The 15,398-nt window shown below is 48.3% G+C and overlaps 1 protein-coding gene across 2 annotated transcripts in view; it reads right to left on the bottom strand.

Annotated features, from left to right (window-relative positions):
* The window catches only part of ADAMTS17 (ADAM metallopeptidase with thrombospondin type 1 motif 17), a 1,053,865-nt gene that overhangs the window by 225,389 nt on the left and 813,078 nt on the right, over nucleotides 1-15,398 (bottom strand). For both annotated transcript variants that reach the window (XM_086958065.1, XM_086958066.1), the window contains one exon: nucleotides 14,073-14,208. In XM_086958065.1, the coding sequence (XP_086814191.1) occupies nucleotides 14,073-14,208 (136 nt within the window). The remainder of the gene's footprint in view (nucleotides 1-14,072; nucleotides 14,209-15,398) is intronic.

The following is a 15,398-nucleotide window of genomic DNA, read 5'->3' as shown; positions in this document are numbered from 1 at the left end:
TGACTTTGAAGGGGAAAGAAATTAGAATACCGACTCCAAGAGAGACATGGGCGGGCATGTTTTTGGATATGCTCTTTAGCCAGGTGAATGAACATCAGGAACTTTTATTAGGTTTTGTTCGGGAATATTGCCAAACATTCTACATAATGGAGAGTGTGGAGCATACTGATTTTAAAAGTGCAACTTGACTCTCCTATGCTTATTATTTATGTTAATTCTGCTTTCCTTGGTTTTCTTATTTTTTTCATCTTTTTTTTTCAATTTGGTGCTTATACGTGGCAAGTAATGGCGATGAGCCTTAGATGACTAAGGCCCAAATTAGTTAAGTGCATAAAAAAATCCTTCACTTTCTAGATGTAGAACTGTTGAAAAGAATGTCTACTTTTACTATAGTAAAAAATATTCTTCCTTCACCATATTCAGAAATAGCTTGTCTGACACGGTTTTGTAATCTTGTAATGTAAACAAATTTGACACTTGCGACAAACTTCTCTGCCATAACGCTTTCTACTTCGACTTTTCTAGTAGTTCCCCTAGTGAATTAGTTGAAAAGTGCATACCTACCAGTCATCTTCAATCTGTTGTTCAGCACTACAGATGGTTCACGTTTGTGGCATGCATGCAACAAACTTCTACCGCAACTTCAGGGCGTACTAACATTGGACTGGTTCACTCACTTTACTTTTTTGATTGAAGAAAAAAAATAGTTTTAAGGGGGGGGGGGGGCAGCAGTGAAAGTGTACACATTTGATCTGGTTCTCCATAAATGTACAAGTGCCCACTGTGAAAAAGTGGACCTGGCTTTTTGGTAGATTTAAATAAGAAATAATTCCCAGCTTTTCACTGCAGCCTTGCTGCGAATATCTTTGTAAATGCGTCAATTTTTTGAGATTTCTAGGACGTGGTCTGCCTGCATGAAGATTTTTTCCAATTGTAAAATCAGCCATTTTGTTTATTGATCTGGGCTGCTCACGGACCCCTTCACAAGAAATAGAGCTAGGCCCACTTTGGTAGAAAGGTAAATTAAGATCCTAGAATGAAAACAGCAATGCAATCTGCAAAAATTCCCATATGAATGTTGCTGTAAGATTCAGTTTCAGCCGTGCTGGTATGTGCTGGGCTTGGAAGAAAGAATAACATTGGAAAAGACGCCGCTGAGGGTCGTTCGCACAGGTCCAGAGAAAGCCTTCTGTTTCCCGCTCAGTATCGCCGCAGCCATGGACAATGGCTTCTTTAAGAGGTGTGAGAGGGCCTGAGAATACCCTTGGACGCGTTTCTGAGAACTGGGTGGGCAAGCACAAGTGGAAAGTCAAATTCTATAGAGACCCAAGGAATGTGCGTCTAAGATGTTTCCACTCGGCGGGCCACGGAGTGTGAACGTGTGGTCTGAGCCGACAAGAGAGGCGGAATGCGCACGAGCAGGGTCACTGCTGGAGGGAGCTAGCACTCTCTCGAGTAGGGGCGGGCGAACCCACACATTCACAAGCAGAGCACCGGGCCAGTGTAGTGAGAGAGTACGGGTGCCATGTGTCATGCTGCAAACAAGGACATTGGGCTCCTAATCCCATGAATGGTTGGTAAAAAAAAAAACACACACACACACTAATCAGGATAAAGTAAGCGCCTCACACTGAGCCTTGCTGCAATTGCACCTGCTGAATTATCGATAGCTACACCTCATAGCCACAGACGAGCCAAGGGTCTGGCTTGGATCTATTTGCCTGTTCACATGCCCAGCTATGAAAATAAATATTTGGCATGTAATTCTTGGTACAATCATCATGCAAACTATAATAAAAGCTCTTCAACACCGAAAAAGAGTATTTCTTTAACAAGCAGAGTGTATTAGATTACATAAATGCACAAAGAGGCATTTATTAAAAGTAATAGTTTTTTTTTTTTTTTAAATTTTTAAAACCTTTATTGTAGTAAAGCACACAGCTATTCAGCCTAACATCCCGGAGGCAAGGCAGCAAAATCTCAGAATGGTCGTAGTGCCGAGCGATTCATGTCAGAACAATGCAGGTTGTTTTTTATTTTATTTACAAAACAGAAACGTGAACAGAAGCGCCCGAGGTCGCGGAAAAGGCAATGGAAGGAGAAATGACTATGAGTCAGTAGGAGGCGTCAGAGGCTAGAGAAGATTCAGAAAGAACTTAAGTAGGATGTAGAAAAAGGGGGGGGGGGGAGAAGGAAGAACAGGAGAATCAGAACGTGAGTAGCATAGCCGTTGTCAACGTCTACGGTGATAGGCGTTCATCGCGGGGCATCGGTTCAGGTGGCAAACACAAATCACCTCTGTAAGCATTCCAAGCACCCCACACCTTATTCCATGTCTGAGGCCGCCCCCTGGCAGTGTACACAGTCTTTTCACGCAACATACACCAATCCATGTTGGCCTTCCATTGTACCACCAGGGGGGCCACGTTGGATCCCCATTTCTGCGCTATGTCCCGTTTAGCGACCATGTTGCCCAGTGTAGCCCACCGGGTCTGTGCCGTGTTATAATCATTCGGCTCCCAGACATTGAGGAGGCACCTACGCGCCTCCGCAACCAACCCCACTCCAGTCACCTCTCTCATCACTCAATGTGCCCTCTCCCAGTAAGGGGCAATAACGGGACACTCCCACAATATATGCAGAAAAGTAGCAGGGGCTCCGCAGCCACGACGACAAAGGCCATCCGGCGAGAAGCCCATACGCACAAGCCGGGGGCCGGTAACATACACCCGGTGAAGGATTTTGAACTGGACTAGCCGCAGACGCGAGGAGATGGCGACCTCCTTAAGGGAGGACACAGCACTCTGCCAGTCCTCGTCGTCCAGTTCCAGCCCATCGGCCACCCACTGCTCCCGCAAGCGCTGGAGGAGGTCGACCTGAACATTAATCAGCTTCTTGTAGGACAGAGAGATGGCGCTATCCGGCATATGCCCGTCCAGTACTCTGTCCTCCAAGGGAGAGCTCTCGGGAATGTCACCCTCCTCCGGTCTGGCGGCGGCTATTGCGTGCTTAAGTTGGGCATACCGGAAGAACTCCGTTCCACTCAGTTGGTATTCAGCCTGCAGCTGCGGGAAAGTCTTAACTTCCCCCCTGGCCAGCATGTCTTCAACCCTTGAAATCCCTATGAGGTCCCACTTGTCGAAGCCCTTGGTATGCCAGAGCTTGCCTAAAATGTCGGAATCGAATAGAGGGGTGAATTTCGTCAGTCTGCCCTGCCAACCCTGTATCTTATTAACCGTTCGCCACGTGTGGACCGCCGCCTTGGTCGGACCCGTGAGGCTCCGATCAAAGGATCTAGAATAGAGAGCGCGGTAGTAATTCCCACCTTGCAAGAGCCATCGATCCATAGCATAGCCCGGGCTGTCAACAGGACCGTAAAAACCATGGTTGATAGCGGTGAGTTGAGAGGCCCAGTAGTACCTCTGTACGTCTGGTAACGCAATGCCCCCGTCGTACCATGGCATGGTGAGCTTCTGGACAGCGACACGAGGCCGACCATCCCAAAGCAGGGCACGCTGCAGGCTCTCAACCTCCCTGAAGTAGCGGGCCGGAACAAGGTCCTGAGTATTCTGCAAGGCGTACAGGAACCTGGGCAGGGACATCATTTTAAATAATGCCGCCCGGCCCAGGAGAGAGAGAGGGAGCTTACGCCAACTCTCCACATCCCTCCGCAACCGGTGGAGCGGGGGGAGTAAGTTGTGGTCATACCTCGCCTTAGGGCTGTTCGAAATGTAAATCCCCAAGTACTTGAAGCCTTGCCCAGCCAGTTGTATGTTGCAACCTCTGGGGAGGCGCGGCGTGTCACCCTTGAGGATGTAAAGGGAGGATTTGGCCCAGTTAATAATCAGGCCTGAGTAGCGCCCAAACAACCTGAGCACATCACACGCCACGATAAGCGACTTGCAAGGGGAGGTGAGGTAGAGCAGGATGTCGTCTGCGTACAGGGAAACCCTGTCCTCAAAGCCCGGGGACCAGGAGATCCCATGCAAGTCAGGGTGCGAGCGTAGCAGAGCCGCGAGAGGCTCCAGAGCCAGAGCAAACAGGAGCGGAGACAAGGGGCAGCCCTGTCTGGTGCCGCGTTGGAGCGCAAAGGGAGCAGACATGCGGCCGTTAACCGCGACAGCAGCCAGTGGGCTAGCATAAAGAAGTTGCACCCAGCCCAGGAAACCCGGTCCGAACCCGAGTCTATTCAGCACCGCCCATAGATAGTTCCATTCCAAGGAATCAAAGGCCATCGTGGCATCGAGGGAGGCCAGTACTGCTGGTTCCGTAAGGGTGTGAGCTCTGGCCATAACCCCGTGCAGGCGTCTCAGGTTGAGGGCAGTATTGCGGCGAGGAATAAAACCAGACTGGTCCGGGTGCACCAAGTCGCTTATAACCCCGACCAACCGGTTGGCCAGCAGTTTGGCCAGGATCTTGGGCTCAACGTTGAGGAGAGAAATGGGGCGATAGGACCTGCAAACATCCCGCGGCTTGCCTTCCTTATGGATAACTACTATGGTGGCCAGTCGCTGGTCCAAGGGAAGGACACCCTCTTCACGGGCACGGAGGAACATACCTCTCAAATAAGGGGAGATCACATCCGGCCGAATCTTGTATAGTTCAACCGGTATGCCATTGGGTCCGGTTGCCTTGCCCGCACGCAGAGCGCGGATCGCCAGAGCAATCTCATCCGCAGTGATGTCTCGGTCCATGTCTGCACTGTCTTCCTCCGAGAGGCAAGGAAGGTCTATCGCCGAAAGAAATTCAGACGAGTCGGCCTCGGAGCGGTCCGAGCCGGAAGTATAGACACCCCGAAAATAGTCCGCAAAAGACTCAGCAATGGCACTCGGATCAGTGACCACCACTCCGTCCTCGCCCAGGACCTCCGGGACCACCCGGCTTGCCATCTCTCGCCTGTCTAACCAGGCCAGCAGTTTACCAGCCTTATCCCCGACATCATAGATGCGGCCCTGCTGCTCCTTCGCCAAGACCAGGGCTGCGTTCGTGGCGAGATCGTGATACTCCGATTGTTTCAGAGAGAGTTCGTGCAGGAGAGAAGGGTCGGGCTCAGGCCCCAAACGGGACTCGAGATCCAAGACCTCCTCCTCCACATGCAGAAGATCAGCATCACGAGCTCGTTTAGCCGCTGCGATGAGAGCTAAGGCTTCACCTCGCAACACCGTCTTAAATGCTTCCCACAGGGTGACCGCAGAGCCCACGGATCCCGTATTTTCAGTAAAGTATAGGCCGATGGCCTTGGCTAGGAGTGCTCGCGTGTTATGATTACGGAAATACCAGGGATTCACCGCAGCCGGGCGGCTGGACAGAAGGACACCGAAATCAAAGGAGATCCACAACGGCGAGTGGTCGGATACGCCCCTCGCCAAAAAACGTGCCTCAGAGATGGCAGGCGACTGCGCCGCCAGGGTGAAGACATAATCTAAGCGGGACAGGCTCCCATGAGCCCCAGAGAGGAACGAAAACTGGCGGAGCGTAGGATGCAGTAACCGCCAACAATCCACCAGACCCATAGAGTCAAGGAAGGACGGCAGCCACGTTTGGGAACCCAGGAGGTCTCTCGGTGGCTGGCGATCAAGAGTGCCAGAGCAGACTGAGTTGAAATCGCCCCCCAGGATCAGTAAGCCCGAAGGCAGGGACAAGATGGCGCTACCAAGGTCCCGGAAGGTGCTAAATTGGAGGCCAGGGGGAACATAAACCGAAAGCAGGGCCAAGGAACGCCCCTCCCACCTACCCGCCACCGCTGCGTATCGTCCTCTATCATCAAGTAGTGTGACGTCTATTTCAAGAGGAAGGGACGCACGCACAAGGATGCCCGCCCCCCGGGAGCCCGAGGAGAACCCAGAGTGGGCAACCATTTTGTAACCCTTACGATTCAGGGCCCTACAGGAGTTCCCCACTAAATGCGTTTCTTGCAACAGTACGACGTCAGGCATGTGTCTCTTTATCAGCTGGATCACCACCCCTCTCTTTACTCGGTCACCTAATCCATTGACATTCCAGCTAAGCACTTTCAATTTCCTACCCCCCATCCCCGAACAACCCGCCCCACCCGACTCCATCGAACTCAAACGTCAATTGCACATTAAAACACACAGTCCATTGCCTCAAAAAAGAAAAAGAGATAGGACAAAAACAGTAAAACTCGCATAGTTGCACCCCCCACCCTGCACCCCTGCATGTGACTAAAAAGCCCCCCCAACCAGCAGTGTGCCTGTCGCCCCATAACTACTCTACAAAAAGACACCCAGAGGAGTGAGGAATCTCCGCGAACACCTCCCGCCACCCTCCATGTACTAACAGGAAAGATAGTACGGCATCTCAAAGCTACATTCGATAGACCACTGAGGCAAGCAAGATAACCAAGGAATCACCCTCTATAGAACCAAGTCTCATAGGTCCGAGCCGCCAGCCGCGCCACCCTCATGGTCTTCCTGTGCTTCTCGGCGCGGCGGTAGAGTGTCCAGCCAGTCACTAACGTTCTCAGCGAAGTCGAAGAAAAGGGCACGACCTTCGTGCTCGATCCGGAGCTTAGCAGGGAACATCATGGAGTACTTGAAACCCAGGTCCCGTAGTCTTCGCTTCACCCCTGCATAGCTTTGGCGCTGTCGCTGAACTGTCCTGGTGAAATCTGGGTAGAAATGGACATCGGCGTTTTGGAATTTAAGCGGCCCATGTCGTCTGGAGGCCTGCAGGACAGCATCCCTGTCACGGAAATTGAGCAGCCGGGCCACGATGGGTCTAGGTGCCACGCCCGACTTCGGCGGGCCACCCGGTACTCGGTGGGCACGCTCCACCGAGAAAAAGTTGCTGAGGCCAGGCGGGGCCAGATGAGTCCTGATCAGGTCTTCAACGAGGAGGTCCGTCGCCGCCTCCTCCGAACCCTCCGGTACACCCACAATGCGGACGTTCTGCCGCCTGGCCCGGCTTTCAAACTCATCCAGCCGCCTCGCGAATTGCTCCGCCGTCCTCTGCAGGTTCCGGACTTCAGTTTGCAAGTCCGAGACATCTCCCGTGAGACTGGCCGTCTTGATGTCCAAATTCTTGACCCTATCATTAGTTTTGCCTAAGTCGGCTCTAATGAGGGACAGATCAACGGCCATGCCATCCACCTTGTGCGTGAGGACTTCATGCTGTTGCTGCATGTCCGCCCGGAAGTTTGTGATGGCTCCCATAATGTCGCTCAAAGTGGGTTCAGAGTCGTCCGGCGAGCCCGAGTGCGGGTTGCTCTTGGCAGAGGGTCCAGTAACAGGCGGCGTCTTCGGTTGGGTATAGCGCTCAATCCTATTCTGCTGCTGTTGCGATTTACCGCGCACTCCTCTGTTAGACGGATTGTCGAGGTCCCTTTTGCCCGCCATGTTAGATCCAAAAGAACAAAGGGCTATGCCAGGCAAGTCCAAGCCCAGAGAGTCGGAGATTCGTCCGGGAGGACACTAGAACCGTCCCAGGTTCACTCCGCTGTCCGAATAGCGCCGCTGTCCAGTACACTTCGCCGCTGGTGAGGGCAGGCAGGCACTCCGCAGATCGGCAGTGCGTAGCAGCGGAATCCGCAGAGACAATGGCACTGAGCTGGCACGGAGTCCCACTCGACGTAGCTCAGCGTAGGAGACACCGATTCGAGTTCTGAAAACGGTTCTCGCCTCAGTGGGCCCTCAGCAACGAGTATCCACCCTCGTGGATCAGGATTTCGGGCAGGATAGTTGCGGAGGATCGGAAGGTCCGCGGAGCTCCGAGCTTACGCGGCCATCTTGGTTGCCCGCGAAGCTCCTCCCCAAAAGTAATAGTTTTTAAACATGACGTTAGAAATAATCATTGCCCAACCCTGCCCTGAAGTCAATGGCATTAATGAACTAAGACATAAGTCAGTTGTCATCTGCACCCAATATATGGCCTAGATTCGTATTACACGTGAGTAAACAATGTATGTCCTACTAAATCAAATACAAGACAGATATTTGCCTGGGATCACACAGATTAGTGTAGCGGGGGTGCCAAGATTGAAAAACTATTTTCTGGTTTCACATTGTCTCTTTCTCTCTCCGATTTTACATCAAATGTAATACATGTAATGTAATGTAAATGACACTGTCTAAGTTCGGCGTTGCCTTGTTGAATCCTGTTGGGACACCGAATTTAGATGGTGGCATGTTTATATGACGATTTGAACATCATTGTTGACTTGTTGGGACGCCGAACTTAGACGGCACTTTTCGCAAGGAAAAATTCTTTAGATGAATGTACTATCTACTTGGACTAAATATTTCGATGTCTATCATTGATCAAATCTTAAAAGTGTCTTCAGTCCACATATGAATAATTTTGTCCTGAAGATGGTCTACTTGATGTAATACATAACAAGACCAAAACGTTGACAAGTTCAACCCCTTCTCTATGAAATGAATTGTTAAATAGGAATTTTTTTATTGAATATCAGATGAAAAATTCTATTTGTAAGTAGGACTTTGAAATGGTTGATTTAGGTGAATGACTAGTGAATACTTCTAAATATATTGGTTTGCTAATCTCTGTCACTTATGTATATGAGAATTTTGCTCTGTACCCTTTAAAATAATTTATTGAATTATACATTTCTACAAAAAAGTATACACCCGCAATTGAGTGATTCATTTGTTTTTTTATTTTAATAATTGATTTATAAAATTCGCATGTTGGAGGTCATTAGTTTTGATACTCATAAATGACATCTATAAAGTTGAATCAAATATTTTGTAATAACATCCCTTGTAGGCACCTTTACCTGACAATATTCAGTTACTCAAGCCCTCAAGGGTGTATTGGGTTAACCAACTAATATAACACTTTTAGAAAAAGGGCATTTCTCTGCTCTTACTGCTCTGTATGACTGCAGCCTGTCTCCAATAAACGTCTGGGATGGGTGACAGCTACACTTTGTGCATTCCCTCAAGACAGCCACAAACACAGGAAGGCTAGGTGTGACAGAGAACTCATATGCATTCTGATAGCTCTTCCAGATCAGGAAGAGAGGGAGGAGCTGACACACCTGATTAGGCAGTGTCCTGTTTCCCACACAAAGGGTTGATTACCCTCTACTGATAGTCTGGAGCCAGGACTGGGAAGAAATGGCATGTGTGCACTTTAAAGACCCTTCTTTGAAGTCCCCCCCACTTCAAAGGCACAACTGAGTTAAAGTACTGGGGCTCCGAGCCTACCAAGACACATCAGGACCTACAACTGGACTTTGTCAGAAGAACTGCTCTGCTGCTTCAAGGCTGACACTCTGCTGGACTGCTATCCTGGAAGTCCTGCTTTTCTCTTGTTCTGACATGCTGCCTACTGCTCTCAGACCTTGATGAGGGGAGCTGGACTCTGCCTTGCAGCTGATGTGATCTCCAAGGGCTTGTTTGCTATGTCAAAGTCTCTACCACGGCTTCTCTGCCTGGTTCACTGGATATGGCCCCCTGATACTTGCATCACGGAAATCAACGCATCTCCAGTCAGCGTGTAGCAAGAGTGGTGCATCAACCCTGTTGCTGGAGTAGAACCTGGCGCATTGCAGGTTGATACTTCTGCATCAAGTGTGGAACTACTGCTTCAGAACCAATGCATTGCCGTCACTGTGTGGAGAAGATCGACACATCATCCCTCCAGCATGGATTAACCCAGCGCATCGTTTTCCGAACCATTGCACTTGGAACCGGTGCTTCGCTCAATGGACTCTGACGCATCACTGCCACTGCGTGAAGAAAATTGACGCATTGTGCAAGGGTGCCTGCATTGTAGGGGTGATTGGTTTTGTGCAGGAAGGGATACCTCACAAGAGGTGTTTTCCTATTTCTATATGTATCGAGGTAATTCTCCTCACTGCACCTCCCTTATGCCTCCCCCTAGGGGGCCTAGGAATCTGATGCATTCCCAAGTTTACAAAACTTTGTAAATCTAGTAATGAGTCAGGTTCCATGGATGTACAGTGGGAACACCCAGAACAATTCCCAGGAAACGCCCCATTCACACAGAGTAATGCGTGGAAGGGAGCCATATTTACAAGGCCATTAAAAGCCACGCAAATTGGCTTTATGTGGCCTTGTAAATATGGACAAGCACACCGTGCCACCGGTGCCTCAAATAGAGGGACACGGAGGTGTCACAATGGGCTTGTAAATAAGACCTAAGCGTCCTGCTCTGCAATGCAAGAAGTCAACCACCTTTAAAATACACTTCACACAAGTCTTAAATGCCTAAAAGATTAATGCCAAGAAGCTAAAAACGACACATCCTAAGAAACTTGATACCTTAATGCCGGAAGCTATGCACCCAAAGACTTCATCTAAGTTCAGATGCAGTAATTGTGGCAGTCGAGCAGTTTAAAACTACACCTTTCAGGAGTCTTGAAGCTTTAATTATAGAAGGCATGCGCCTAAAAATCATTCCTACTTAGCGTCCTGACGGTCTAATGCTAAAAGGCTAGCAGCTGAATGCATGTTTCCCGGAATTCCTGATACTTCTATGCTGAAACTCACAGAGTTAGCGACCTCACTTCCCAAAAACCTTAGAGCAAGGATGATGTAGAGGAAGACCTACAAGAAGTGGCCTGAAGGATAGAGCAGTGAAAAAAGAACTGCACCAGGAAACCATATTGTTTTGGTACCTGGTAAGAATGATGACCGCAGTCGGAATACAGAAAATACAAGAACTGCACATCTATGAAAAGGGAGGAACTCAGGCATCAGTGTTGTTCCTGGCATGACTGAGGGTGATTGCTGGGGAAGGGGAATCCCATTTCACTCAAGTAGAAACAGTGCAGTTTAATGGGATATTTCTTGGCCAGGTAGACGGAAATCCCTGGGATAGGAGAGACTGAAATCTTCTAAAACATCGTGGTTGCGGAGATCCTGTATACAAGGATTGCATCTACTGACTCTTCCGTGGGAGGCATATGATGTTCGTTTTCTATATATGATGCTCGCTTGGAGTGGAAGTGGTCATAGTTCTATAAACCTGCTCCCCTCCACTAGACTTGTACTCATGGATCGTGGTCCTCTTGATCCATTGAATTGTTTTGATAGTGGTGGTTAGCAAGTTCCTTTCTGTTTTCTTCTCAAATTCTTACATGCTCCTTCTCCCAAACTGAAAGGTTGGCCTTGCCCATAATGACCATCCTACCTTTAAAGCTCTCCTCGTCCCCCCTGCTCCTCATTAGTTTCTTCCATCCCACCTTCCCTCCTTCTTAATCCAGCATGTCCTCTGACACCCACCCACATCAGCCATACCTGTTAGCCTAGGTGTAAACTTCTACGGAAGGACCGAGAGGGCTAGAGTAACAAAGTGACTGTAGACTGCCTTTTGTTAATCCAGGCCTGTCCTGCCTGAAACACAGAAGAGCAAACAAGGCTCAGAAGATGAAACTGCTTACTTGCTCAGAGAGAGAGACATCTCTTCTTTAACACCATGCGCGCTACGCGTTTTCCCGCTGTGTGCTGACTTTTTAAAAATCCAGCGGTTCATGACTAGCTCAGCTCGTCATGAGCGTACAACAGGCGTAACTCATGACGAGCTGAGCTCGTCATGAGCGTCGAAGGGGTTAACGCAAGGGTGAAATGACTAAGGACCTGATTTAGATTTTGGCGGATGGGTTACTCCTTCACAACGGTGAAAGATATCCTGTCCACTGAAATATAAATCCCACTATCTCATTTGGGATTTTTATTTCGGCGGACGGGCTATCTGTCACAGTTGTGAGGAGTAACCCATCCGCCAAAATCTAAATCAGGCCCCATGTTGTTAACCAATGATTATGCATTTAAAGATCCCTCATAGTCAAGCTGAATTATTAACACAATTGTGTTATGTTATCAACACTTGATATAATGCAGACAGCTCACTCAACAGGGGTATCCCAGCCCTACAACCTAAAACTGAGAAATGCAAAAAGCAGGCAAAACAGGTAAGAGGACAAATGGCTAAAATAGTCAAGTTTTCAACAGCTTTTTGAAGACATTAAAACTGTGACAGGAACAAATAGGAAAAGGTAACTTATTACAGTGGTAAGCTTAAAGTTAAGAAAATGAGTGTATTCCATTTTGTGAAGTCCATACACGACCTGTCTGTCTGTTACCTATCAGATATTTTTTCAGATTAGCACACCTATACATTTTGATGTTTACTTTTGGTTAAAACACCTTGTAGGTAAGGGAAAATATCCACCAAACTAAGAAGGACTATGCTGAAATATTAACAATTAGAATTGCAAGTAAAGATGTGTAAAATCAAATACATTACATTTTCACACATTTTCACACAACAAAGAAGTGCGTACTAATATGAAAAATGAATACGCCTACTATGTGAGTATTTGCTGATGAAATCCATTAGAACGCTGCAAAAAAGCATTATGAAGCATTACCTCTATGGATATTTCTTTTGGGAAATAAGGTCAATCTGGAATTAAAATCTATTAGAACTTAAATATTAGCAGACTTTGTTTCATAATATTATATACCAAGTGGATCCAAACCTGATGCCCTGATAAACCTTACTGGCCTAAAACTAAGAGCTCGGTTATTGGACCTTTAGTCCGGAAGTTTGAGTCAGGTTTCCACACAGCGTTCATTTCTCAGAATACATATTTAATAGTTTCAATGAGATTTGGAGTTGCCAACTCAATATCCTTCCAAACACAGCTTTCATGAGACTACTGGAGCACAAAGCCATAGTGACGCAGTTATAGGTAACTGATGACATAAAGCCCATGCGTGCAATATTAAAGGGTCTAATGGATATATATTAACAGCGACTGCCACATACAAAAACAGTGGATTCAGCCACAGGAGCTATTCTCCTGCTCATTTCAAAGGTTCATTGAATGTTAAAGGCTGTGAAACAGCATTGGCAAAACATTAGCGGGGGGATGGGATACGTTGCAGATTTAGGCCCAGAAGTAAACCTGTGTTCGTGGCCCATTTTCACAGCTTGGTCAAATGGTGTGCTCTGTGGAAAGTCCCTGTACCTCAGTTCACTTCTATGTGTGTACTATGCAAGAAAATGCAAGAATGTATCTTGGGGGTAGATGAAATTCCCAAATAAATATTGCTCACAGAGTGTGTGTCTTCCACACGGCGGCACCCACAGCCTGCCAGCTTTAAAAACTGAGCCTTCCATTAAAATACACCCAGCTGGAAAGAAATGAGGGTTCAGAGACAGAAGGCACACACTCAAACCCACTTCAGGGTTTCTCCAGCTTCTCAGAGGAACATATCGTAACTCGATTAACTAATGCTGTTCTAGGAATTGACAAATGGTATACTAGGAGGCAGCTCTCCTCTCACCCAGTGCAGTAGACTGAAAGGAAGAAAACAACAAGTATATCCATATGTCAATCTCATACCCAGGAGTGGAAGGAACTAGGAGACGAGAGAGAGATGTAAAAGCAGAAGAGATCGAGGGAAAGAAAAACAAACAGAAGCAGGAGGAAGAAAGCAGCACAAGGAAGGCACAAAAATTGCAAAATGGGTAAACCAGAGGGGACTACATAATGGGTAGTGTAAAAGAAGGTGAGAATTAGAGAATAGAAGAAGAGAAGTGAGGAAGGGGAACAGAAAGTGGTGGGTGGGAGGGCATAAATAGGAAGCAAGAAGAAGACAAAAAATAGCAGAGAAATGGAGGGAGGAGTAAAGTGAAGAGAAAAAGAGAATATGGGTCATCTGCAAGAAAATAAAACTTCTGTCTCATTCCATTAGATAGGTCATACCCCTTCGACATCACAGTGGTGTAGCAAGAGGGGGGTGGGTTGGGGGGTGGTGGGGGGGCGTTACGCCTAGGACAGCACGAGTTTTGAAGGCAGCGGCCTACCCCGCTTTTACCTTACCTGGCAGCAATCGTAAGTAGCCCCCCACTCCTCAATGCGTTTGCCGCAGGGACAGCCACGGGCAGCCAAAGGGCTAGTTACGTCACTGCGGCATCATATACAAGAAGCTCAGTATTTCAGTGGGCTGGTGTGGCAGTGAGCCTTATAGAACCTGCTCATATTACTTAGACTCCACCAGTAATGTTGAAACTTTGGTTGCCATTGCTGCTGTGCGTGCAGAAACTCTTACCTGGACTGGCAGGGGTGTGAGTTACACCGCCTAACTTGGGGTTCTGGGCGGGCGATGTGCTGGCAGTCACTCTCATTCGCTAGCACCATCGTCTTGTTGACAATCCGAGAACAGGAAAGCACGGTTTTGCGTTCACCTGGAATTCAATTCAATATTTATTGAAGATTTGGAACTCCAAAGAGGTCCACATAAAATACGTACAAGTTATCAAAAATAAAGAGGAAGCACATAACAAGCACAATCCACAAACTATCATAACATTGTTAACAGTCTACCTTAAATTTGCTACATTTTTATAAGTGGAGGCGAACAATATTAACGGAGAGCCCAAGTCATGCAGTACCTAATATTTTCCACATTTCAGCTCTGTGAGGAAGACCCCACACTTACCCGGAACATGCAGGGTCGACCATGGTGTCCGGAAACCTCCCGAGGACGACCACGCCCACATGACTCTCCTGTATCTTCACAGGAGAATGCCGATCACTCACGTAACCCGGAAGTCCAACCCCCATACCCCGGAAGTGAGAGGCACGAGCCAATAAACTGCACGCAGGTGCAGGTAAAAGGGGAGAGAGCAGACGCGGAAACGGCGAGGACGAGTGAAGACGCGGGACGCAGCGAGGAAGACACGGGACCCGGTGGAGAAGACGCGGGACCCGGTGGAGAAGACGCGGGACCCGGTAGAGAAGACGCGGGACCCGGTGGCCAGCACGTCGGACCTGACGACCCTGAAGAGGAAAGCTGGTCGGAGGACTGGTGGTGTCCGGAGGAGGCTGGAAGGCGGCCGTAACTCGGAGGAGAGTTACGGCGGGGTCGGTGAGTTAACTGACTCGGGGACACAGAGGGAGGGGGCGGGAGTAAGCACAGTGGGAGGGTAGTGCACCTTGGGCATCAAGTGAAGCTTGGGAGACTCGCATGTGCCACACTGTTTTGCGAAGTATGCTAGTGATGGTACACAAAATCTACCCTACTCTAGGTATCTATACTCATTGCTGAACATTGTTTGAAATCGTGCACAAATCTCCACTGTTTTAGGCACTTAAAAATTCACAACCCCATACTCTTTCTAAGACCACTTGCCATTTTGAATTATCCTGACAAACACACGTGTGTGGTGAAGGAATCCATTTTTGTTATAAGAGAGCTCCATTCTGATGGTTCCCCTTTGTTTATTTCCATCCTTCTATGAGCCTCCGGAGTAACCAACCCAGTCCAGAAGACCTAGAGGGCACGAGAACAACTTTGCAGACCTTTGGTTCCTCCGACTCATCTCAGGATACCTCGGAAGAAGAAGAAACTCTAAATCCCCATCCATTTTCCTTT

Source organism: Lissotriton vulgaris, chromosome 2_1 (genome assembly GCF_964263255.1).
Source record: "Lissotriton vulgaris chromosome 2_1, aLisVul1.2, whole genome shotgun sequence".
NCBI classification, from domain to species: domain Eukaryota; kingdom Metazoa; phylum Chordata; class Amphibia; order Caudata; family Salamandridae; genus Lissotriton; species Lissotriton vulgaris.
This window is presented reverse-complemented; position numbering and strand designations above follow the sequence as displayed.